General features: G+C 39.2%; 1 protein-coding gene across 1 annotated transcript in view; it reads right to left on the bottom strand.

Moving 5' to 3' along the window:
* Nucleotides 1-13,125: 13,125 nt before the first annotated feature.
* The window catches only part of CLCA2 (chloride channel accessory 2), a 31,556-nt gene continuing 19,249 nt past the window's right edge, over nucleotides 13,126-25,432 (bottom strand). Inside the window, exons 10-14 of the mRNA XM_012464789.2 lie at nucleotides 24,670-24,894; nucleotides 21,569-21,839; nucleotides 18,603-18,773; nucleotides 15,480-15,713; nucleotides 13,126-14,304 (exon numbers count right to left, since the gene is read on the bottom strand). Of these exons, the coding sequence (XP_012320212.2) occupies nucleotides 13,865-14,304; nucleotides 15,480-15,713; nucleotides 18,603-18,773; nucleotides 21,569-21,839; nucleotides 24,670-24,894 (1,341 nt within the window). The 3' untranslated portion in view covers nucleotides 13,126-13,864. The remainder of the gene's footprint in view (nucleotides 14,305-15,479; nucleotides 15,714-18,602; nucleotides 18,774-21,568; nucleotides 21,840-24,669; nucleotides 24,895-25,432) is intronic.

Raw genomic sequence — 25,432 nt, 5'->3', positions numbered from 1 at the left:
GATTATGTGCCTTGGCGTTTCTCTTCTTAAGGAATATCTTTGTGGTGTTCTCTGTATTTCCTGGACTTGAATATTGGCCTGCCCTGCTAGGTTGGGGAAGTTCTCCTGGATCATATCCTGAAGAGTGTTTTCCAACTTGGATTCATTCTCTCTGTCACATTCAGGTACACCAATCAAACGTAGATTAGGTGTTTTCACATAATCCCATATTTCTTGGAGGCTTTGTTCATTTCTTTTTACACTTTTTTTTCTCTAATCTTGCCTTCTCATTTTATTTCATTGAGTTGATCTTTGACCTCTGATATCCTTTCTTCTGCTTGGTCAATTCAGCTATTGAAACTTGTGTATACTTGTGAAGTTCTTGTGTTGTGTTTTTCAGCTCCATCAATTCATTTGTATTCCTCTCTAAGCTTTTCATTCTCGTTAACATTTCATCAAACCTTTTTTCGGTGTTCTTAGTTTCTTTGCATTGAGTTAGAACATATTCTTTTAGCTCAGAGAAGTTTGTTATTACCTGCCTTCTGAAGCCTGTTTCTGTCAATTCATCAGACTTATTCTCCATCTAGCCTTGTTCCCTTACTGATGAGGAGTTGTGATCCCTTGGAGGAGGAGAGGCATTGTTGTTTTGGGCGTTTTCATCCTCTTTTTGCTGGTTTCTTCCCATTTTTGGTGGATTTATCTACCTGTGGTCTTTGTAGTTGGTAGCTTTCAGATGGGGTCTCTGGAATTCCTTTTTGTTGATGATGAAGTTACTTGTTTCTGTTTCTTAGTTTTCTTTCTAACAGTCAGGCCCCTCTGCTGTAGGACTGCTGGAGGTCCACTCCAGACCCTACTTGCCTGGGGATCACCTGCAGCAGCTGCAGAACAGTAAGGGTTGCTGCCAGTTTCTTCTTCTGTTATCTTTGTCCCAGAAGGATACCCGCCAGATGTCAGCCTGAGCTCTCCTTTATGAGATGTCTCTTGATATACGGGGGTCGGGGAGCTGCTTCAGGAGACAGTCTGTCCCTTATAGGAGTTCAAGTCCTGAGCTGTGAGCTCCGTTGTTCTGTTCAGAGCTGCTGGGCAGGTATGTTTAAGTCTGCTGCAGCGGAACTCACAACTGCCTTTTTTTCCCAGGTGCTCTGTCCTGGAAGGTGGGGTTTTATTTGTAAGTTCCTGTCATTCTGCTGCCTTTTTTCAGAGATGGCCTGCCCAGTGAGGAGGTAGCCTAGTCACAGTCTGCAGAGGTGTCGCTGAGCTGCTGTGGGCTCTTCCCCGCTGCTGTATAAACTTCCTTGCAGTTTTGTTTATAGCAATATAGTTAGAACTGCCTTGGTAATGGCAGTCTACCTCAGTAATGGCAGACTGCCTCTGTAATGGCCGACTGCCTCAGTAATGGTGGACTGACTCGGTTGTGGTAGACTGCCGTGGTAATGGCAGATGCCCTTCCCCCCACAGAGCTGGACCATCCTGGGTCCAGCTGTGCTTGCTGTGAAACTCTCAATCCAGAGCTTTTTAGATTGCTGAACTTTGTGGGGGTGGGACCAGCTGAGCCAGATCACCTGGCTCCCTGTTTCAGCCCCCTTTTTTTTCAGTTGAATGGGTGACTTTTTCTCCCAGGTGTTCCAGTTGCCAGTTGAAACAGCACTTGGATTTGTGTGAGTTTTTGTGCAGAGACCCGCTGCGTGAGCTGAAACAGCCATGCTGGAGACTCATGGTGCTTTTTCACCTGGGAATCTCCTGGTCTGTGGGCAGTAAACATTTGTTTGTAAATGCGGTGATCACTTACCCTCTGCATTTTTGCTGGGAACTGAAATCCAGAGCTGTTCCTATTCAGCCATCTTGGATGTCCTATCTATCTCTTGGATCATCCTATCTATTGCATTTGCAGATCTTAACACAGAATGAAGCATCCACCCAACTTTATATACATTCCATCTTTATTTTTCATGAGTTGGATTTTCTACCACTCTTATACATCCAATCCTCTATTATGGACCATCTTAATTTTGTTATAAATGTATATTTTCTTCTCTCTTATCTTATCTACTTTATTCGGATCTGGTTCACAATCTTGTCCTGTTTTTCCCCTCAATAAGGCCACTTTTTCTTTTCTTTATGTATCAAATATCCTTGCCTCTTCCTCTTCCTCCTTAGAAAGCAAGGTTTCTCAGCCTCAGCATTATTGAAAATTTTGGCTAAATAATTCTTTGTTGTGGGCATGTTAGAGTAGGTAACTAGGCATACATGAGTAGGACTGGAGACAGACCCCCCACCCTTCATCACGAATGTCAGGCAGCCATCAGGTGATGGTCAGGCAGTTGTTAAACTGTCTCTCTAAAATGATAATTGGTTGCAGCCAGCACCAGGAGAAGGTAGTTTCCCAATAGATAGAAAACACCTGAAGCTGGTGATCAGCAGCTTACCAGTAAGATCTCAGGAATTGGGTGGGTGGGCTCAAACATGTGCACTAAGAGGAAAAATGGTGGAGTTTAACTGGTATCTGACCTTCCTTTAGGAACACTAGACAGGTAAGGACAAACATGACTCAAATGAGCATGCACACAACTTTCATAAACACACTACACATGCTCCCTTCCCAAGTGCTGGCAGGCCACTGTGATTGCAGACAGCCTGTCCCAAGACAAAATCAACAAAGGAGAGATGCAAAACCCCAGAACCATGCCAATGTATAAAACCCTGAGTCAAAGGTCAAACAGGGCACTTGGATCTCTCAAGTTGCCCACTTGGCCCTCTTCTAAGTGTACTTTACTTCTTTTTGTTTCTACTCTGAAGCTTTTTAATAAACTCTTACTTCTGCTCAAAAACTTGCCCCAGTCTCTTACTCTGGCTTATGCCCCTCGGTCAAATTCTTTCCTTCAAGTGGGTGAGAATTGAGTTGCTACAGACCCATGTGGATTCACCGCTGCTAACAGGGGCTGTCCTGTGCATTGTAGGATGTTTAGCATATTTTTATTTTAGATATTTTTATTTTAAATATTATTTTTGAGACAGGGTCTCACTCTGTCACCCAGGCTGGAGTACAGTGGCACAAACATAGCTCATCGTAGGCTCAAGTGACTCTCCTGCCTCAGCCTCCTATGTAGTTGGGACTACAGGTATGTGCCACCACACCTGGCTAAGTTTTTGATTTTTTGTAATGATGGGATCTCACTTTGTTGCCCTAGCTGGTCTCTAATTCCTGGGTTCAAGCAATCCTCCCACCTCAGCCTCCCAAAGTGCTAGGATTACAGCCACCATACCTGGCCTCCATTCTCTATTTTTAATGGGTGCTAAGAGTTACAGTATGCATCCTTAATTTATCCCAGTCTATTCTGAATTAATATCATACCACTTTATGTATAATTAGAGTACCCTTCAATATTATAATTCATTCATTCATGTTCATTCTGCCTTTATTGTCATATATCTTCTTCATGTTATTAATACCACGATATATTGTTTTTATTTCTGCCATAGTTAATTGTTTTTTAAAGGAATTGGGTAAAGCAAACCAACAGCACATATACTTATCTACCTATTTAGAATTTCTTTTTTTTTTTGGAGATGGAGTCTTATGCTGTGGCCCAGGCTGGAGTACAGTGGTACAATCTTGGCTCACTGCAACCTCTGCCTCATGGCTTCAAACGATTCTCCTGCCTCAGCCTCCTGAGTAGCTGGGATTATAGGCCCCTGCCACCATGCCAAGCTAATTTTTGTATTTTCAGTAGAGACAGATTTTCACCACGTTGGCCAGGCTGGTCTTGAACTCCTGACCTCAGGTGATCCGCCTGCCTTGGCCTCCCAAAATGCTAGGATTACAGGTGTGAGCCACTGCACCTGGCCTATAATTTCTAAAAATCCTTCAGTGCTATATTTCTATATGTACATCAGACATCATTTTTCTTTAGCCTAAAGAAATTTCTTTTGTATTTCTTGCTGGCAAAAATTAGCTTTTACTTATCTACCTTCATTTTGAAAGACATTTTTGCTTGAAATCATTCTATGTTGACAGATTTTCTTTGAGCACTTAAAAAATTGTTATGTTATTTCCTTGTGGCCTCAATTGTTTCTGATGAGTAGTCAGTCACCATTCCTATGATATATGTGTAGGTGTTTTCTCTGTATAGATCCTATTTTAGATTCACTTGAATATCTAAGATCTATGGATTGATAGTTTAAATCAAATTTGTTTTTTTTCAGCCAATATTTCTTTTAATATTTTATGCCTTCTTTCCTCTCTTCTCTAATTCTGGGACATACTTATATGTGTGTTAGTCTTCTTGATATTATCTCACAGGTCATTTTTGCTATTTCATGTTTTAAAACAATGTCTCAGTTTGGGTGCTATTTTCCTGTCTTAAATCATTTGATTCTTTCTTCCAATTTATTGTTAACTCATTACAAAATATTTTTTCTTATATTCAGTTTTTCAATTTTAAGATTCCAGTTGCTTCTTTAAGAGTTTCTGTATCTTTCCTAAAATTCCTCCTGTCTTCATTTTTATATTCATCTTTTCTATACTTTATTATATTTATAATAGTTATTATAAACTCTGTCTTCTAATTCCAAATCTGGATTATTTTTTGATTTTCCAGTTGGGGACAGAATTCCTGCTTATTGGCAGGTCTAGTGTTTTTTAATTATATACTGGATGATATGTTGTAGATAGGTATGTTATCTTCCTCTGAGTTATGTTCTAGGGGTAAACCATTGACAAATCATCTTGATTCTGTGGTGACTTGGCTTTAGACTTTGTCAGAGCATATTTATTTCACTTTTGTCCTTAGTTCTAGGGCATAATCTTTCATCTGGGAACATGATCCTTACTCCTACTGTGGCCTTTCTGGAGTTTCACTGGAAGCTAAACCCCTCTAACATAGGTAGGGTTGAACCCTGAACTCTTTCTTTCCAGTACTAGGCAGTTGCTGAAATCCTGCTCAGTGCATAGGCTATCACAATAGCTCTTAAAAGTCCCCCATCCTCTACTGTTGTCTCTCTTCCATTGAGATGTAATCTTTCTCTATTATCCCTAAAAGAACAGGGCAAAAAATGGGGGGATTCTCTCTTCAATTTCCGGAACAAATTTATATCCATTACATAACAACGACTATTCTGGAATTTGACAATAACATCTGCCCATATTGTCTTAATTCCATAGACTTCTTTCTCTCAGATAACTGTGCATCTGGGCCACAGTCTTCCTCCTCTTGCAATCTTAGGTTAAATTGTTGATGATGTCACTGTATTGACATCATGGTATTGCACTAGTGATCAGTAAACACATCATAGTTTTTCATTCTTTTTGGCCAAATGCCCTATTGTTTCTATTTTTTATCAGGTATTCAGAATCAACAGGGCCTTTACACTGACTCTGTTCTATTGATTGCTGGAATCTATAAATCTGTGTTTTCCTACATCTTTCTTTTTGTTTAATATTTTCACTCCTTACAATCACTGAACATTGTTTACCCTAACCCTATGCACTTCATGAGATCACTCTTTCTACCCTGTTATATTTGTTTGTTACTTTAATATCTTTAGAACCCCTTAGTTTTGCCTTTTATACTCACTAATTTCTGGACTTAAGTCTATTTGTTCCATTCCTGCACCCACAAAGTGGAAGACAAACAACAACCACATCAACAACAAAACCCACCAGGTTTCTTTAAAGCTGGATCTGCTGTCCTGCTAACTTGTCATGAAACAAATATCTCTAGGTAGAATCCCTGACATCTGCCCACACCTTCTTAAATAGATAGGAGTAAAGGAGTAGTCTGAGAATCTGGCTCTACCTCTATATAGCTTTGCCATTAACCAGTATAAAACTTCGAATTACTCACTGAACCCTCCAATTTCCTGTCTGTAAAATGAGGAAAATATTGAGAACTGGAAACCCACTACAATCCATCTCTGTGTTTCACTAGCCCAGTTAGAAGCTAGAGAGAAGCAAATTCCATGCTAGCAAGTGTAATAGTGATAGAGTGAGGAGGGATTGACTGCCAGCTAGGAATTGAGCTGCAAGGGTCTTGAAGTTTCCATCTGTGAAAATGTAGGCACTGAGAGACTTAGAAAGTAACAGGCCACACACTGGGTCAGTATAAATTACAAGGAGGCGCCTGGGTAGAGAAATTTGCTGGTTGTTTTTTTCCCTTTATCTCAGACTCGTCTGAGTCTCTCACGTAGGGCTTCATGCTGTCTCTTTCTTCCTGTCCCAATTCCCCACATTTCCCTCTCCACCAGCCCAAAACATAATCTAATTTTTATTCTTAATTGCTCCTGGTTATAAAACTTAGATCTAGTCTACATTATTGCATATATTCTTCAATAAAGTTTTAAACTCTTTAATTAAAAAGGAAAATGATTTTATTGTTCTATAATCTTTTTAAAAAATAAGAGGAAGTAGTAAAATTAGATGAAAGATGTTTTTTATTTCCTTGTGACCTCTTTTCCCCCTTCCCCTGCCCTTGGTAAGTAACTCTTGATGGAGAAAGGATTCTAGACTCTTATTTAACCAAAAAACAGAGTCAGCTAATCATTTTTAAAGGTTGGTTGTCTCCCTACTCTCCTCTTCTTTGGTAGAAATTGAGTAAAACTATATGGTCATATATATATATATATTATTGCATTTTAGGTTTTGGGGTACATGTGAAAAACATGCAAGATTGTTACATAGGTGCATACATGGCAGTGTGATTTGCTGCCTTCCTCCCCTTCACCTATATGTGACATTTCTCCCCATGCTATCTCTCCCAAACTCCCCACCCTCCGCTTTCCCCCCCACTCCCCCCAAACAGACCCCATTGTATAGTGCTCCCCTCCCTGTGTCCGTGTGTTCCCATTGTTCAACACCCATCTGTGAGTGAGAACATGCGGTGTTTGATTTGGTGTTCTTGTGTCAGTTTGCTGAGAATGATGGTTTCTAGGTTCATCCATGTCCCTACAAAGGACGCGAACTCATCGTTTTTGATGGCTGCATAATATTCCATGGTGTATATGTGCCACATTTTCCTTGTCCAGTCTATCATCGATGGGCATTTGGGTTGGTTCCAGGTCTTTGCTATTGTAAACTGTGCTGCAGTGAACATTCGTGTGCATGTGTCCTTATAGTAGACCGATTTATAATCCTTTGGATATATACCCAGTAATGGGATTGCTGGGTCAAATGGAATTTCTATTTCTAGGTCCTTGAGGAATTGCCACACTGTCTTCCACAATGGTTGACCTAATTTACACTCCCACCAACAGTGTAAAAGTGTTCCTATTTCTCCACATCCTCTCCAGCATCTGTTGTCTCCAGATTTTTTAATGATCGCCGTTCTAACTGGCGTGAGATGGTATCTCAATGTAGCTTTGATTTGCATTTCTCTAATGACCAGTGATGATGAGCATTTTTTCATATGCTTGTTGGCCTCATGTATGTCTTCTTTTGTAAAGTATCTGTTCATATCCTTTGCCCACTTTTGAATGGGCTTGTTTGTTTTTTTCTTGTAAATCTGTTTTAGTTCGTTGTAAATTCTGGATATCAGCCCTTTGTCAGGGGTAGGCCGCAAAAATTTTTTCCCATTCTGTTGGTTGCCGATTCACTCTAATGACTATTTCTTTTGACGTGCAGAAGCTGTGGAGTTTGATTAGGTCCCATTTGTCTATTTTGGCTTTTGTTGCCAATGCTTTTGGTGTTTTGGTCATGAAGTCCTTGCCTATGCCTATGTCCTGAATGGTTTTGCCTAGATTTTCTTCTAGGGTTTTTATGGTGTTAGGTCTTATGTTTAAGTCTTTAATCCATCTGGAGTTAATTTTAGTGTAAGGTGTCAGGAAGGGGTCTAGTTTCTGCTTTCTGCATATGGCTAGCCAGTTTTCCCAACACCACTTATTAAACAGGGAATCCTTTCCCCATTGCTTGTTTTTATCAGGTTTGTCAAACATCGGATGGTTGTAGATGTGTTGTGTTGCCTCCGAGGCCTCTGTTCTGTTCCATTGGTCTATATCTCTGTTTTGGTACCAGTACCATGCTGTTTTGATTACTGTAGCCTTGTAGTATAGTTTGATGTCTGGTAGTGTGATGCCTCCCGCTTTGTTCTTTTTGCTTAGAATTGACTTGGCTATGCGGGCTCTCTTTTGGTTCCATATGAAGTTTAAGGTGTTTTCCAGCTCTGTGAAGAAGGTCATTGGTAGCTTGATGGGGATAGCGTTGAATCTGTAAATTACTTTGGGCAGTATGGCCATTTTCATGATATTGATTCTTCCTAACCATGAACATGGAATGTTTCTCCATGTGTTTGTGTCCTCTCATATTTCATTGAGCAGTGGTTTGTAGTTCTCCTTGAAGAGGTCCTTTATGTTCCTTGTTAGTTGTATTCCTAGGTATTTTATTCTCTTGGTAGCAATTGTGAATGGCAGTTCGTTCTTGATTTGGCTCTCTTTAAGTCTGTTATTGGTGTATAGGAATGCTTGTGATTTCTGCACATTGACATTGTATCCTGAGACTTTGCTGAAGTTGCTTATCAGTTTCAGGAGATTTTGGGCTGAGATGATGGGGTCTTCTAGATATACAATCATGTCGTCTGCAAATAGAGACAATTTGACTTCCTCTTTTCCTAATTGAATACGCTTTATTTCTTTTTTTTGCTGGATTGCTCTGGCTAGAACTTCCAGAATTATATTGAATAGGAGTGGTGAGACAGGGCATCCTTATCTAGTGCCCGATTTCAAAGGGAATGCTTCCAGTTTTTGCCCATTCAGTATGATATTGGCTGTTGGTTTGTCGTAAATAGCTTTTATTATTTTGAGATACGTTCCGCCGATACCTAGTTTGTTGAGTGTTTTTAGCATAAAGGGCTGTTGAATTTTGTCGAAGGCCTTCTCTGCATTAATTGAGATAATCATGTGGTTTTTGTCTTTGGTTCTGTTTATGTGGTGAATGATATTTATAAACTTGCATATGTTGAACCAGGCTTGCATCCCTGGGATGAATCCTACTTGATCATGGTAGATAAGCTTTTTGATGTGCTGTTGCAATTGGCTTGCCAGTATTTTATTGAAGATTATTGCATCTATGTTCATCATGGATATTGGCCTGTAGTTTTCTTTTCTTGTTGAGTCTCTGCCGGGTTTTGGTATCAGGATGATATTGGTCTCATAAAATGATTTGGGAAGGATTCCCTCTTTTTGGATTATTTGGAATAGTTTCAGAAGGAATGGTACCAGTTCCTCTTTGTATGTCTGGTAGAATTCGGCTGTGAACCCATCTGGACCTGGGCTTTTTTTGGGTGGTAGGCTCTTAATTGCTGCCTCGACTTCAGACCTTGTTATTGGTCTATTCAGGGTTTTGACTTCTTCCTGGATTAGGCTTGGGAGGAGGCAACTGTCCAGGAATTTATCCATTTCTTCCAGGTTTTCTAGTTTATATGCATAGAGTTATTTGTAATAATCTCTGATGAGGTTTGAATTTCTGTGGCATCTGTGGTGATATCCCCTTTATTATTTTTTATTGCATCTATTTGGTTATTCTCTCTTTTCTTTTTTATTAATCTGGCTAGTGGTCTGTCTATTTTGTTGATCTTTTCAAAAAACCAGCTCCTGGATTTATTGATTTTTTGAAGGGTTTTTCGTGTCTCTATATCTCCTTCAATTCTGCTCTGATCTTAGTTATTTCTTGCCTTCTGCTAGGTTTTGAGTTTTTTTGATCTTGCTCCTCTAGCTCTTTCAATTTTGATGATAGAGTGTCAATTTTAGATCTCTCCTTGCTTCTCATGTGGGCACTTATTGCTATATATTTTCCTCTAGAGACTGCTTTAAATGTGTCCCAGAGATTCTGGCATGTGGTGTCTTCGTTCTCGTTGGTTTCGAAGAACATCTTTGTTTCTGCCTTCATTTCATTGTTTATCCAGTCAACATTCAAGAGAAAGTTGTTCAGTTTCCATGAAGCTGTGTGGTTCTGGGTTGGTTTCTGATTTCTGAGTTCTAACTTGATTGCACTGTGGTCTGAGAGACTGTTTGTTATGGTTTCCGTTCTTTTGCATTTGCTGAGGAGTGATTTACTTCCAATTATGTGGTCAATTTTAGAGTAGGTGTGATGTGGTGCTGAGAAGAATGTATATTCTGTGGATTTGGGGTGGAGAGTTCTGTAAATGTCTATTAGGTTTGCTTGGTCCAGGTTTGAGTTCAAGTCCTGGATATCCTTGTTAATTTTCTGTCTCGTTGATCTGTCTAATATTGACAATGGTGTGTCGAAGTCTCCCACTATTATTGTGTGGGAGTCTACGTCTCTTTGTCAGTCATTAATAACTTGCCTTATGTATCTGGGTGCTCCTGTATTAGGTGCATATATATTTAGGATCGTTAGCTCTTCTTGTTGCATTGATCCTTTTACCATTATGTAATGTCCTTCTTTGTCTCTTTTGATCTTTGTTGCTTTAAAGTCTATTTTATCAGAGATGAGAATTGCAACTTCTGCTTTTTTTTTTTGCTCTCCATTTGCTTGGTAAATCTTCCTCCATCCCTTTATTTTGAGCCTTTGTGTATCCTTGCCTGTGAGGTGGGTTTCCTGGATACAGCACACTGATGGGTTTTGGCTTTTTATCCAATTTGCCAGTCTGTGTCTTTCGATTGGGGCATTTAGTCCATTTATGTTTAGGGTTAATATTGTTATGTGTGAATTTGATCCTGCCATTTTGATGCTAGCCGGCTATTTTGGCTATTGGTTGATGCAGATTCTTCATTGTGTTGATGCTCTTTACCATTTGGTGTGTTTTTGGAGTGACTGGTACTGGTTGTTCTTTTCTATGTGTAGTGTCTCTTTCAGGAGCTCTTGTAAAGCAGGTCTGGTGGTGATGAAGTCTCTGAGTACTTGCTTGTTCACAAAGGATTTTATTTTTCCTTCACTTATGAAGCTTAGTTTGGTTGGATATGAAATTCTGGGTTGAAAGTTCTTTTCTTTAAGGATGTTGAATATCGGCCCCCACTCTCTTCTGGCTTGTAGGGTTTCTGCTGAGAGATCTGCTGTGAGTCTGATGGGCTTCCCTTTGTGGGTAACCCGACCTTTCTCTCTGGCTGCCCTTAGTATTTTCTCCTTCATTTCAACCCTGGTGAATCTGACGATTATGTGCCTTGGGGTTGCTCTTCTAGAGGAATATCTTTGTGGTGTTCTCTGTATTTCCTGGACTTGAATATTGGCCTGCCTTGCTAGGTTGGGGAAGTTTTCCTGGATAATATCCTGAAGAGTATTTTCCAGCTTGGATTCATTCTCTTTGTCACATTCAGGTACACCTATCACACGTAGATTAGGTCTTTTCACATAGTCCCATATTTCTTGTTGACTTTGTTCATTCCTTTTTACCCTGTTTTCTCTAATCTTGCCTTCTCATTTTATTTCATTGAGTTGATCTTCGACATCTGATATCCTTTCTTCTGCTTGGTCAATTCAGCTGTTGGAACTTGTGCGTGCTTTGTGAAGTTCTCATGTTGTGTTTTTTAGTTCCATCAATTCACTTATATTCTTCTGTATGTTGTCCATTCTCGTTAGCATTTCGTCAAATCTTTTTTCAGTTTCTTAGTTTCTTTGCATTGGGTTAGAACATGTTCTTTTAGCTCACGGAAGTTTCTTATTACCCACTTTCTGAAGGCTGCTTCTGTCATTTCATCACACTCATTCTCCATCAAGTCTTGTTCCCTTGCTGGTGAGGAGTTGTGATCCCTTGTAGGAGGAGAGGTGTTCTGGTTTCAGGTGTTTTCATCCTTTTTGCGCTGGTTTCTTCCCATCTTTGTGGATTTATTCACCTGTCGGTTTTGTAGTTGTTGACTTTCTGATTGGGTCTCTGAGTGGATGTCCTGTTTGTTGTCGATGAAGTTATTTCTGTTTCTTAGTTTTCCTTTTAACTGTCTGGCGTCTCTGCTGTAGGACTGCTGAGGTCCACTCCAGGCCCTGCTTGCCTGGGGATCACTTGCAGCAGCTGCTGAACAGTAAAGGTTGCTACCAGTTTCTCCTTCTGCTTTGTCCCAGAAGGATACCTGCCAAATGTCAGTCTGAGCTCTCCTTTATGAGGTGACTCTTTGGATATACGGGGGTCAGGGAGCTGCTTGAGGAAACAGTCTGTCCTTTATATTATCTCAGGTGCTGAGCTGTGAGCCCCATTGTTCATTCAGAGCTGCTAGGCTGGTAAATTTAAGTCTGCAGCAGCAGGACTCATAACCCCCGCCCCCGCTTTTTTCCCAGGTGTTCTGTCCCAGGGAGTTAGGGCTTTATGAGTTTCCGCTGTGCTGCTGCCTGTTTTTTCTTTTTTTTTCAGGGCTGCCCTGCCCACAAGGAGGCAGCCTAGTTACTCTCAGCCTGCAGAGGCTTCGCTGAGCTGCTGTGGGCTCCACCCAGCTGCCTGTGAACTTCCCTGCAGTCCTGTTTATATGGGTGTAGTTAGAACTGCTTCCGCTATGTTGGCCCGCCTCCGTAATGACGGACTCTCTCTGTAATGGCGGGTTGCCTCGGCAACGGCGGGTTGCCTAGGCAACAGCAGGCTGCCTCAGTAATGGCGGATGCCCCTCCCCCACAGAGCTGGACTGTCCCGGGTTCAGCTGTGCTTGCTGTGAAACTCTCAACTCTGAGCGTTTCCAATTGCTGTTTTTTTGTTTTTGTTTTTGTTTTTTGTGGGGGAGGGATCAGCCGACCCTGATCACCTGGCTCCCTGTTTCAGAGCCATTTGTTTTTTAGTTGAACAGTCAGCTCTCTCCCAGGTGTCCTGGTCACCTGTTGAATAGGCGCCGGGATCTGTGTGATTTCTCATGCGGCAACCCACTGCGCCAGCTGAAACTGCGGCTCTGAGATTCATGGCACTTTTTTTGCCCTGGAATCTCCTGGCCTGGCTCCCTGTTTCAGCTCCCCTTGCTGGCTAAGTGGGTACACAGTCCCGTTTACTCTGCACTGGGAGCCACTGCACTGGGGTGCAGGCAAAACAACCATGCCGGCCAAAACAGCCGCCGTCGGGACCCGTGGGGCTCCTCTGCCTGGGAATCTCCTGGTCTGTGGGCAATAAAAATCCGTCTGGAAATGCGGCGTCCACTCACCCTCTGCACTTTCACTCGGAGCTGCAATTCTGAGTTGTATCTACCCGGCCGTCTTGGAACTCCTCCATCAGTCATATATATTAAAACAAGCTCAGAAGAATGTCTTTTATTCCTTGGTTGAGGCATTATAAGGGCTATAGCTATCATTCCATAATACCCAAGGCAATAAAAAGCTGCTTTGATTGGAGTAGAAACTTATAAACAAATTCAATAGACCTTTGTTACAAAACCAATATGAAGAGACAAGGGTAACAGCCATATTTTTAAAGGTTACCTCTTATGGTGAAAAAAAGATCTCTGAGCATTAGCAGTGGGATTTCATTTGTAATACATATAACAAAATAGCAAGAGGTAAAGAGCTTTACAATGGGTGCTTCATATATAAAATACAGCATGATCTTCAGTTGTAAACAAGCAACCTGCTCTGCACAGATAAGGAGAAAAGAAAAATTAATCAAAGTAACTAAATGATTGTTTCACATAGACAGTTATAATGCAGACCCACCCTCCTTTTCTCTACTTGGGGCTATTTTTCCACTTCAATAAAACAAACTTTTTTTCACACTGGTCCAATTATACCCTTGCCTTTGTCTTAAAGACATTATTTTGAAGAATAATTTTTATTATTTTTTCGTAGCCAAGTCTAAGGGTTTTCTAATCTCCCCTGAAAAAGAATTTGTCAATTTACCATGTAAAAATCTTATCTGTATTGTACAGAGACTCAATGCATTTTAATACAGTTTTGATGTTAATTTGACTTTGTTGGTATGTTTTTGTAGTCAAAGGCCATGGGTCTTAAATCTAAGAAGGAAGACACTTTGTATTTTTTTTACAATAATTTTGTTCCATTCTCTTTCTTGTCTGCTCTCTTTTTCCTGTTTAAGGTACAATGTGTCACAACTATAATAAGGCAAATGATTCCTGTCAAACCCATTGCTGTTAAAACTCCTTTCAATATAAGATAATCTCTGGCAGGTACAGGAGCAGAATTGGGGGGAATAAACAGAGATGCCTGGGCAATGTTAGATATAGCAGACTTTAAAGAGTTTCTATCCATTGCTCGTATTGCAACATAAATTCTGTGGCTTTCATTTTCTCCATTGGGCTGATGTTCAGGTCCATTTGTGAAAATTTGGGGTGAGAACGTAAATATCTCCCTGGTGCCAGCGTGCTGAGGATTTAGCTTTGATGTATTTACTAAAATAGCATTGTTAAAGTCATCTTGGATATTCTGTAGACTGTTACTCATTCTTATTTCATAGCTTGTAGCTGAAATTAAAAATATAAACAGGAAACTTAAGTCAGCTTGAGTATATCTTCTACTTTATTAGAAATTACTCATGAAAATAGCAACAAAAAGTCAACATATATCTAGGAATAAACATAACAAGAAATATGAATACAAGCAAAACTTTAAATCACTACACAAAAACTCATACTAAAACTCTAGAACTTATTTTTTTTTGAAAAGCAATATTCAACATATAAGATGTTATTTTTTTCTAAGTTATTTTATAAATGTTATATGATTCTACTTAAAATGCCTCATTTCTGCTTTACCTAGTCAAGTTTATGATAATTTCATATGGAAATTAAGCAATCAAAAATGAGCATACAAAGTCTAAAAAATAGCAATGTGGAAGGACTAACCCTACCAGATATACAAATGCTATAATACCTCAATAATTAAAATGCTGTGGTACTTACTGACGCATGAATAGACATACCAAACAATAGGCCAAAACACATTCAGAAGTTTAGTACACGATAAAGGTGGAATTCAAGTTAATGGCAGAAAAATAAAATGTCTCAATAAATGGTGTGAAAACTGGGTAAAAAAATCTGGAAAAATATGATGGAGGTGGAAGCCTTAAAGTTAACATAAGCCTTAGACAAGGGAAAATAGAAGAAGGTACTTTGTCAAATGATTATCCAAGCAACGATAAGAATCCCCTGAATCAGGGGACTGGTCCTAGCCTTCCTAACAAAAATAATGGCCTGAAGTAGAAAACAAAAATGCACCAAGATTTGCATGAGTTATGAAAACAATTCCCCAAAATCTACTGATAAATATATGAATAAATATTCACTACCCAACTTTCAGAAAATAAATCACCTCCAGTATTGGGAAGCACATGCTCTGTAGTACAGAACCCATTTCTGCTGAACAGACACACATAAGCACGTGGTGTTTATGCTTCTAGACAAGGTTTCTGAGTGATTAGTATCAATGAGTTGTCCAGGGCCTCCTCAGTACAGGGGTAGCCTAAATACTGTCCTTCTGGGACTCTAGGATTTAAAGCCTTATCAGCAACTCAGGGCTTTTCACAACAATCCTCTGTACCTTTTTCAGTTCTAAACGCCCAAAGTTATTTTAACTCAACTAACTAGTTATTAGAAATGCTGTCTTATGGAAAAATAGGTAATGAAATGAGCAAACCTACCCTGGCCCTGATCAAAGTCTTCTCCAGGTGCTGTCCAAGATAAGGTTACTTCCTCTTCTACTTTTACAGCTTCCAGGTCAATAATTTTGCATGGTGGAAACACGTCAGGGTGGGGGCCAGGTGGAACTCCCAGCACTGAAAAGGAGCCCCCTGAACTGACTCGGCTAAAGCCCCACTTTTGCTCCTCCTTATTTATGCCTACTGATTTCCTTGGTGCATTCATCTGAATATTACCTGAGACACAAAAGAGAAAAATAGGCAAAACAACAAATTATAAAGCTCCTGAACAGCTTGTTCTTGACACAATGAGTCTTTGTTAAACTTTTTTTCTTTACTACATCTTTAGATTAACTGAGCATATTTGTACAATCCTTTGTTCACTAATTCATCCATTTATTAAGTAAATATTTATTTATTTATTTATTTATTTTTGAGACAGAATCTCACCCTGCCATTCAGGCCTGAATGCAGTGGTGTAATCTTGGCTCACTGGAACCTTCTCCTCCTGGGTTCAAGCAATTCTCCTGCCTCAGCCTCCCAAGTAGCTGGGATTACAGGCACCTATCAACACACCTGGCTAATTTTTGTATTTTTAGTAGAGACAGGGTTTCACCATATTGGCCAGGCTGTTCTTGAACTCTTGACCTTAGGTGATCCACCCACCTCGGCCTCCCCAAGTGCTAGATTACAGGCAGGAGACACCATGCCTGGCCTCCGTAAATATTTATTGAGGGCATATGCTGTGCCAATAATTACAGACAAAACAGTATCCCTCATGGAATTTATAGTCATGTTAATCATATTAATAAACATATATTTACACAGTATGATAAGTGTAAGAAGGAAAGAAGGCAGGATGCTATGAAAGAAAATAACATGAGTCTATAATTTAGAGTGATATCAAGGAAGTAACATTGAAAGGTTTCCTAAAGATTGAGTAGGAATTGGCCAGGTAAAGAAGGGTGGGAAGAACATTCCAGGCAGAGGGAACAGCAAACCCTGAAATGAAAAGAGGTTTCAAGTTAAAAAAGCTAAATTAACTTTGGGAGGTTGAGGCAGGTAGATCACTTGAGGTCAAGAGATCAAGACCATCCTGGTCAACATGGTGAAATCCCATCTCTACTAAAAATAAAAAAATTAGCTGGACATGGTGGTGTGCTCCTATAGTCCCAGCTACTTGGGAAACTGAGGCAGGAGAATCGCTTGAACCCAGGAGGTGGAGTTTGCAGCCAGCCAAGATTACACCACTGCACTTCAGCCTGTTGACAGAGGGAGACTTCATCTCAGGAAAAAAAAAAAAAAAAAAAGCTAAATTTTAAAAAAGCAGAGAGTCATTTGGTATGAGGCAGGAGAGAAGTTTACGCAGGACCTCATGAGCCAATGTAGTGGTTTTAGATTTCAATGTTACGTGCTGTAGGGAAGCAGGGGAGTGACAATATTATATTTGCTTTCTAATAGGACACTCTGGCTGCTTGGTGTAGAATGAATTAAAGCACAACAAGCAATGAGGTGGCCACTTAGCTAGTCAACAGTCCAGATGAGAGCAGCTTGGGATGGGAGATAGCATGGAGAGCAGGGCAAGAAAGAGGCAGTTCAAGGTGTGTTCTGAAGATGTCAAGCAAAAGCTGGTGATGGGTATGAATATAGAATGGTGAAGAAGAGGAAAATGGTTTAAAAGAAAAAGAAAGCATCCAGGTTTCTAAAATGAGCAAGCTGGGAGGAGAAGCAGGCTAAGGGGAAAAAGACCAAAAATTAAATTACAAGGTTTGCGATTCCTGTAAAACATCTAATTCAAGATGTTAATGAGCCATTTAAATATGGATTTTAAGCTTGAAAAACAAATTTTAGCAAAATTTAAGAATTTTAAAGTTATGAATTTGGAGGTTGTACAGAGATAGATGTTATTAAAGGCATATGGATTAAAGAGATTAACTAATATAATTTTTACTGTAATGATAAGTAATGTTTATTGAGCACCTACTATGTGCCAGGCACTTTTCTAAGGCCTTACATGCATCAAATATTTAATTTTCCCAGCAAGGCCATGAGAAGGGTACAATTATTACCCCTATTTTTTTAGATGATGAAACTGAGACACACAGAAGCTAAGCCACTTGCCCAAAGTCACACAGCTAGTAAATGGAGGAGCTGGGTTTCAAAACCAGGCAATGTGGCTCCAGACAGTAGAGTAAGAAGTTTTGGACTGAGCTCTGAAAATTGCCAACATTTAGAGGCCTGGTAGAAAAAAAGGAACTGGAAAAAAAAAGCCTGATAAAAAAATTCCAGAAAATCAGAGGTAATCGGAAGAGTGAGCTATCACAGAAACCAGGAAATGGCAAAGGAGAGATCAATTGGCTGTGTCAGATACTGATGAGGTCAGGGAGAATAAAGACTGAAAAATAGAATCATGTTATGGAATAGTCTAAATGATTAGTTGTAACTTCTAAAATACATGAATAATATTTATAAAGAATCTGTATTTTTTGAAATAAAAATGCTTGGAAGTCTTTTTTGAGATTGTTTTTAAAGACTATAGCATAATATATTTCTGTTTGTCTATTATACTTTAAACACTGCTTCCTATCAGGAACTGTTATAATGGTGTTAAAAAGATATGTATCTCCCATTTATTTTTCACTTTTATCTTGAAGGAAAACAGAATATCTTCAGGAATCACTTAGTTGTCTGTAACATCCAAGTTCATATTTATCTAGGAACTCATTTCCTGTTGGACTGTTTCGGCTGTTGGCCTCCTTCTTTCAACTGTTAATAACTTCTTGCCTTTTTCTCTTGCCTAAACCTCTATAGAATAAACACAGAAGCAGAAACTGAGAAAACCCAATAAATCTCTTTATCTATTTGTAATTCTGATGAAACAAGAAAAAGGTCAACATAATGACTAAAATGAGGGTACGTATAATCTGTGGGCATTACCTATTGCCTTCCTGTTACTACCAAGAATCAATGAGGATTGAAGAAACAGTCCACAAATTACATATGGACTTAAGCATAAAGAGTTTTGAAATTCTCTTTTACTCCCTGCCACCCCAGTACGTACATACACCCATCAGAGGTATGTACACAAAATGATGTTACTCAAATAACAGTGCTAATGGTTCTTACCGTTTGCTGTGTAACCTGGTACATACATAGCATGACTCCCTGGATTAGAGTGGGCTAGGGTGGTTATGCTGGGAGAATGATTGACATGCACTTTCAAGCTATATCTACCATTTACAGCAAAGGAGAAAAAATACCTCGAGTAAATTCCATCATTTTTTATAACATCAGCACCTGTATATATAAAAAACACAATGTCAACATTTGTTATCATAGTAGATTACTAATATTTAAGTCATTAAAATGAGATTTACTCTCCTTATTCTTTCTATATAAGATATATTATCATGCTCTTACCTACTTTTTATATTCTCAGGTGATGAAAAACCCAGTGGGTCCATAATTTCTCCCTAAAATTTCTTATCTCAGAAAAATGATTTTCTAAGGGTGAATGAGTTTGTACCATGCTAATAAAACATTTAATAATCACCTTTAACATTCTTGTTCTTACCATTGAAAGTAATATTAGTTTTTTCTAGGAATCAAGCACATTCTTAGGGTTGCTTATAGTCATAGACCCTTTTGAGATATTAATAAAAGCTATTTTGTCTCTAGGAATAAATATATATGCACATATGCACATTTTCATACAGACCCAATGGTTATATGAATGTCTTGAAGTCACTTGATTAAGGACCTCTAATAAACAAAAACTTTGATAGTTTATAAAATAGTGTGAAATTACTTAATTTCCTCATTAGAGGGTATTTGGAACTGTTTTTCTAGATTCTAGGGGGCTTGATGACCTGGAGTTTGACAGAATTTGGTTGCATCCACTGTGCTTTGCTTCAGGGGGCATTCTGAAAGGTTAGCCAGTGCTGTATTTTCTTCCTCTTGCACTGATCTTCAGAGAGCAGTTCAATTTCAACCCAACTTCATGACTCAATGGCAGAAAGGCTTAGACGCCAGTACAGCAGAGGGAAGTCCAGCTTAGCCCAAGTGCAGATCACATTCGCCATTCAATTGCAGGTGGCCATATTGGGCAAGCAGCTTGTCCTCTATCCTAGAGGTCAATGCAGTTCTCATACCACAGACACAGCCCTGCCCACCAGCAGTGTATCATTGCTAAAGTGCCCCCAGAATCTCCCTCTTCCCCACTGCAAAGGCAGGGCTCCTTAACATAAGAAAAGTAGGAGTATATTTAAATTAAATCAGAAGTGCTAAACATTTTAGTATCAAGTTAGTTTTAGAATTCTTTTTTGTCTGTTGTAAGAAATTAAATGTTAATATTTAGTGGTTTAATGATTAATAAGGTTTGTCTTTGTTGAGAAATTACAAAGGAAAACCTCTCCATATTAAAGTCACCACTGCCACCTCTTTTAATCACTGAGGAAGACAGAAATAGAAAAAGAACCTTGGCTTGGGAGACAGAGGAATTGGTTTGAAGGCCTGTATCTGTCACTTAGTAACTATGAGGCTTCATGTCTCTGAGCCTCAGTTTTCTCATCTATAAAATGGAGATAACTTATCTTGCAGAGTTTTTGTGATGATTATTTTAGAATATGCACAGAAAAGTACATTTTAAATTGTAAATCATTTCAGAGGTATACATTTTATTATAGCTCATTTACTGAGCAGTTAAATACTGCTTCCATTATAAAAATAGTATTAAACAACTATGTACATATATGTTAAGCATCGATTGGAGAGGAAACAATTTACATTTTGATGCCTGAGCAGTATTTTTTATTGTTTCTATTTTTAGGGTATACATTTAGATATCAAACAAATAAATAGTTCTAGGGAATAATATAAAAACCTATTGAGCTATTTCAGACGATTTTCCCTAGGAGAGTAGGATCTGTTCTCCAGGCCAGCCCACAGGCTGGGGCAAGGGTGCATTTTTGGAACATAAACAAATATTCTGCAAAAGTGCATTTTTGGACCATAAACAAAAAATGAAAGCCATGGATAAGCAATCAGAGCATGAGAAGTTCATTTGGATCCAATCCAATGGGCAAAACAAGAAGACTTCTCTGGTATCCCCCTGAGGTGGACTTGAACCAAAACCCTTTGAATGAACTTTTGTTTTTCTGCACATCATACGTGATTGCCATGGCAAGATAGTAATGGGCTGCCAAACCTAAGACTCTTGAAAAAAGATTAACTTTGAAGAAACAGGACAAAAGAATCTAATTTTGTTAGTAGATCAAATACTTCGGGCTGCCAACAGAGGCAGGCCTACTGCCATTCTGAGAATGTAATTTAGGAAAATAACCAAATAGGAAAGATGGAACAACAAAGGAATTTGTTTTTAAAAGAGCCCAAATGCTGCTATTTACCTGGCTGGATGCTGTACTGTCTGTATGTATAACGTATAAAAGGCTCTGAACACTGCATGTGCAGAATGAGAGCTTTTCTCTATTTTGATTCTACTAGGCTTGCAGGCTGGGTCTTCTTGGGACCAAATTACACACGTAAAACACATTGACTGTGCTAGAAATGAGCTGTGACCTTTAATCAACCCAGCCTCTTGGGTCTAGGGTCAACTTATAGGTCACAAGTTCACTTTCCAATTTTTTCTTCACAATTGGGTCCAAAGGGAAAAAGTGGGCTTGCTGTCACTGCACCTCCCTTCTGATTTTCATTTGCTATTTTAACAGTCCAATCTGATTACTTCAGTGAAAAGTAAAGTTGGTGACTCTTAGAGGAAAATAAGTATGTCATAAGGACATAGAAGCCTGTTCCTATATGACCTCATCAAGCGGAAGCCAGGACTAAGGTGTCCAGCCTCCCACCCTTTGCTCAAACACAGACACTACAAGGAGCCTCATGAGGACTGCCTTTTTCCATGTCACCCTGTAGCTATTCAGGATATCAGTAATTCTGTAAGAATTTGAGAATATTGTAAGATTAAGAAAGATAATTGAACTGAAGGAATCTTACAGATAAGCTTAATATTGATACTACCGCATCATATCATAGCAGCTGTTGAGAACATGATAAAATGTCATGAAATTCCTTGTTACCTGCTCCATCATCAAGAAGTCTCAGCTTAACAGGATCTCCAGTCTCTGGCTCAACTGTGGCAGTAACAGTGGCATTAAGAATGGGATAAAATCCCTTTCTCACATTGGCATAAATCATCACAGCATGGGGAAAATGGAGGCTGTCTCTTTCCACAAAGGCTTCCACAGTAACTGGGGGCACAGCAGAGCTGGAGGCACGAGAGGTCACTGTCACTTTCAGGGCTTGCAGAGAATGATGAGTATTGTTCAGTGTGTAAGTCCAGTGCCCAGCCTGCAAAACAAGTCTTACTGTTTTGGAAAGGGTGAAAGAAAATCAACCCTATTTTTAAAGCATACATCTAAGCTTCTGGAGAATTTTGCTCTGGCTTTGTTGATGATGCACTTTTAAAAATACTACAAAAAACTTCAGGAAAAGTAGCACTGGCTAAGGGATGAATAAATTCATATTTCCATGGCTTTCATAGCATAAGTCACCTTTATTGCTAGGTAATTCTTTAGGGAATTACACCTTGGATTTATTTGGAGTGAGGGAGGACACATATTAATCCCCATATTTAGAAAGTAACAACAGTCTCCAGCTTCAAAGTACTTTACAGATATTAATTTGAGCCCTTTCCCCAAACAGGAATGTAAGTGTTTTTCATTTTAAAACTAAGAAAATTACATCAAATTAAGTGGACCATTACAATTTATGTGGACACTGTGGACTAAAAAGGCAACAATATCCTTCTTTCACTCCATTTCCCACAAAACTCTACACTCAGAAATCTCAAGCAACAAAAAACACATACCCTATTAGGGACCAAGAAAAGGATCTACTATTTTTAATAGGTCAGGATTACACAATATCTAAGTTGAGTAATTTATAGAAATACTGCTAAACACCACTCTTGCCTATCTGCCTAGGGAAAACCTACAACAGACAATCTGAAAGAAAAAGACTAAAATAACAATATAGCAGAAATTTGTCCTTTTGATGTTGCTTTTTCCTGATTTCTGTTGCTGCTACTTATCAAACCCCCAGAAGTAACAAGAGAAATACAACAAAGCAGAAGGAAGAACAGAAAAGCGAGGGGTTGAAGTGTAACTCAGGGTGGAGAGTTAAGATGCACCAGACCCTAGCCATCTTTCTTCATTGGGATTCAAGAGCTTTACTATTTTTCAGTAAGTCATGATTCAAGCACTATGTGTTCTTTTTATGGAATCATAACATTAGTGACAGATGCATGGCAGGAACCTCCACATCAAAAAGTTCTCTGAGTGTAATAAATGTTTCGATACAGGGCGTCGAATCCAGACCAAGAGGTCAGGCAAGGGGAGAAAGAAGTAGGTAAAGTGTCCCTGGCCCTTATGCACAGGTGTGAAAAGAACATGATGAATTTGAAGAAAAGTTCAATAGGAGCAGAGCATCAAAGAAGTTAAGAGAGAGGCTTGGATAGAAGCCAAAACATAAAGGGCTGGTATATAAGAGTTACCACTTGGATATTATTCTGACACCACCAAGGAGTTTTTGAACAAGAGACAGGCTGATTTGTGCTTCAGAAAGATCACTTTGACAGAGGTAAAGAATGGACTGGAGGGATGGCAGTTCAGAGTCAAGGAGGCTAGTTAAGGGGCCATCAAGAGGGTGGTGGGTGTGGTGGCTCACGCCTGTAATCCTACCTCTTTGGGAGGCCGAGGCAGGCGGATCACTTAAGGTCAGGAGTTTGAGACCAGCCTGGCCAACATGGTGAAACTGGATCTCTATCAAAAAATACAAAAATGAGCCAGGCATGGTGGTAAATGCCTGTAGTCCCAGCTATTCAGGAGGCTGAGGCAGAAGAATCGCTTGAACCTGGGAGGTGGAGGTTGCAGTGAGCTGAGATCGTGCCACTGTACTCCAGCCTGGGCGACAGAGCAAAACTTCGTCTCCAAAAAAAAAAAAAAAAAAAAATGGGATGAGGCAGCATGTGAGGAGGTGCAGAATTCAGGCAGTGCAAGAGTGAATCTGATCAACTTACAACTCTGATTAGAACCGTTAAGGGGTCCCTTTCACTTTCAGGATTCAAGCCCCTGTTCCCTTTACTGTTGTGCAAAGCCCTTGCCAATACAGCTCCCGTTTATCTGTCTAGCCTCACTACTCCTCTCTCCTTCCTTTGTCTACATCCCTACTTTATGGATTACCCTACTCTATTGAACTACTCTAGTTCTGTGAACAGCCATGGTCTTTTTATCTGAGTCTATGTGTTGTTTCCTCTGCCCAGAATATCATACCCATCTCTGGCCCCATTATTCTTTATGTTTCCATTTTGATGTCTTCACTTCCAGGAAGCATTCTTCCTCCCACCTTCTTGTATGTTCTGATAGTACCCTGTTTATACTCTTACAATGGCATTTTATTGTAAAGTACCTAGAAGAAGACCCAGCACACCCAGTAGATGCTAAAAATCATATGCATTGCATGTATTCATATTATAAATTCTAAATAAAGGTTTTTTGGTAAGCATTTAGAAAAGTGTGTTTATGGCTGGATGTGGTGGCTCATGCCTGTAATCCCAGCACTTTGGGAGGCTGAGGCAAGTGGATCATCTAAGGTTGGGAGTTCAAGACCAGCCTGACCAACATGAAGAAATCCTGTCTCTACTAAAAAAGAAAAATACAAAATTAGCTGGGCTTGGTGGCACATGCCTGTAATCCCAGCTGCTAGGGAGGCCAAGGCAGGAGAATCGATTGAACTCGGAAAGCAGAGGTTGCGGTGAGCCAAGATTGCACCATTGCACTCTAGCCTGGGCAACAAGAGCTAAACTCTGTCTCAAAAAAAGAAAAGTGGTTTATATGGATTATGTAAAGAAAGATGTAAGCTAAAAAAAATAATTGTAATACTCGTGGAAATACTAATTTCCAGTGTTTAAATATATGGTATCTAATATTTAAAATTGGAAATATACCTTAGTTATTCCTCTTAAAACTTTTAATATTCACAAAATGGCCTCATAAGTTTAAAGTAAACTTTTGATATATTAAAACAAGACTTTCTTTACACAATGTATTTAATCGTGATTCAACTGAAAATCACAAACTTGGCTGAATGTTCTCCTTAGGAACAAGCTCACAACACCTACCTTAGCTATTCCTGGAATCCAAAGACTAGCTGTCCGAAAAGTTAGATTGGTGATAAAATTATTTGTGTAGTATTTTCTTCCATCAGGATCAAATAATACAATCTCAGGAGGACCGCTGGTCTGCCACGTAACTAGAAAGACAGTGTCACTGCCCACACTGTTATCCATAGTCACAGTGTTTTTCAATTGATGGTGAGGTTTAACATTTTCACCTGTACTTTCAAGCTGTTAAAGATGATATATATGAGAGTTTCTGGTGTTTGCATAATCGTTTCATCTTTTTCACTTATAACAAACAACAATGAATTGGTTTTAAAAATAAAAATAATTTAATTCTGACAGGTACTATAGTTATTCATAATTTTTCATGTAAAAATATTTTGCAAAGCAAAATATTGCATGTTATTTAAGTACAGTAGGTATAAAATATTTTGTTGTAGTTAATGCAAGTATCATTTCGTTATTCTTTGTTAAGAGATTTTAGCTGTCCTCATATTATCCCTCATCCAAACCAACATTGGCCTCAGATCAGCAATTATAATAACAAGCTTTTTAAAATTTTCATTTGTGAATATGCTCAAATTTTATTAATTTATATATAATCTGTCCAGATCCTTTTACATATTTCGATAAGAAATAAAATCTTGGGTTTTGGCATGGTTTTATTACATTAAAAAATTATTTAGGCTAGGCGCAGTGGCTCATGCCTGTAATCCCAGCACCTTGGAAGGCTGAGGTGCGCTGATCGCCTGAGGTCAGGAGT

The sequence above is a fragment of the Aotus nancymaae genome, unplaced genomic scaffold, assembly GCF_030222135.1.
Source record: "Aotus nancymaae isolate 86718 unplaced genomic scaffold, 86718_ANA_hifiasm-v0.15.2.pri h1tg000007l, whole genome shotgun sequence".
NCBI classification, from domain to species: Eukaryota; Metazoa; Chordata; class Mammalia; order Primates; family Aotidae; genus Aotus; species Aotus nancymaae.
This window is presented reverse-complemented; position numbering and strand designations above follow the sequence as displayed.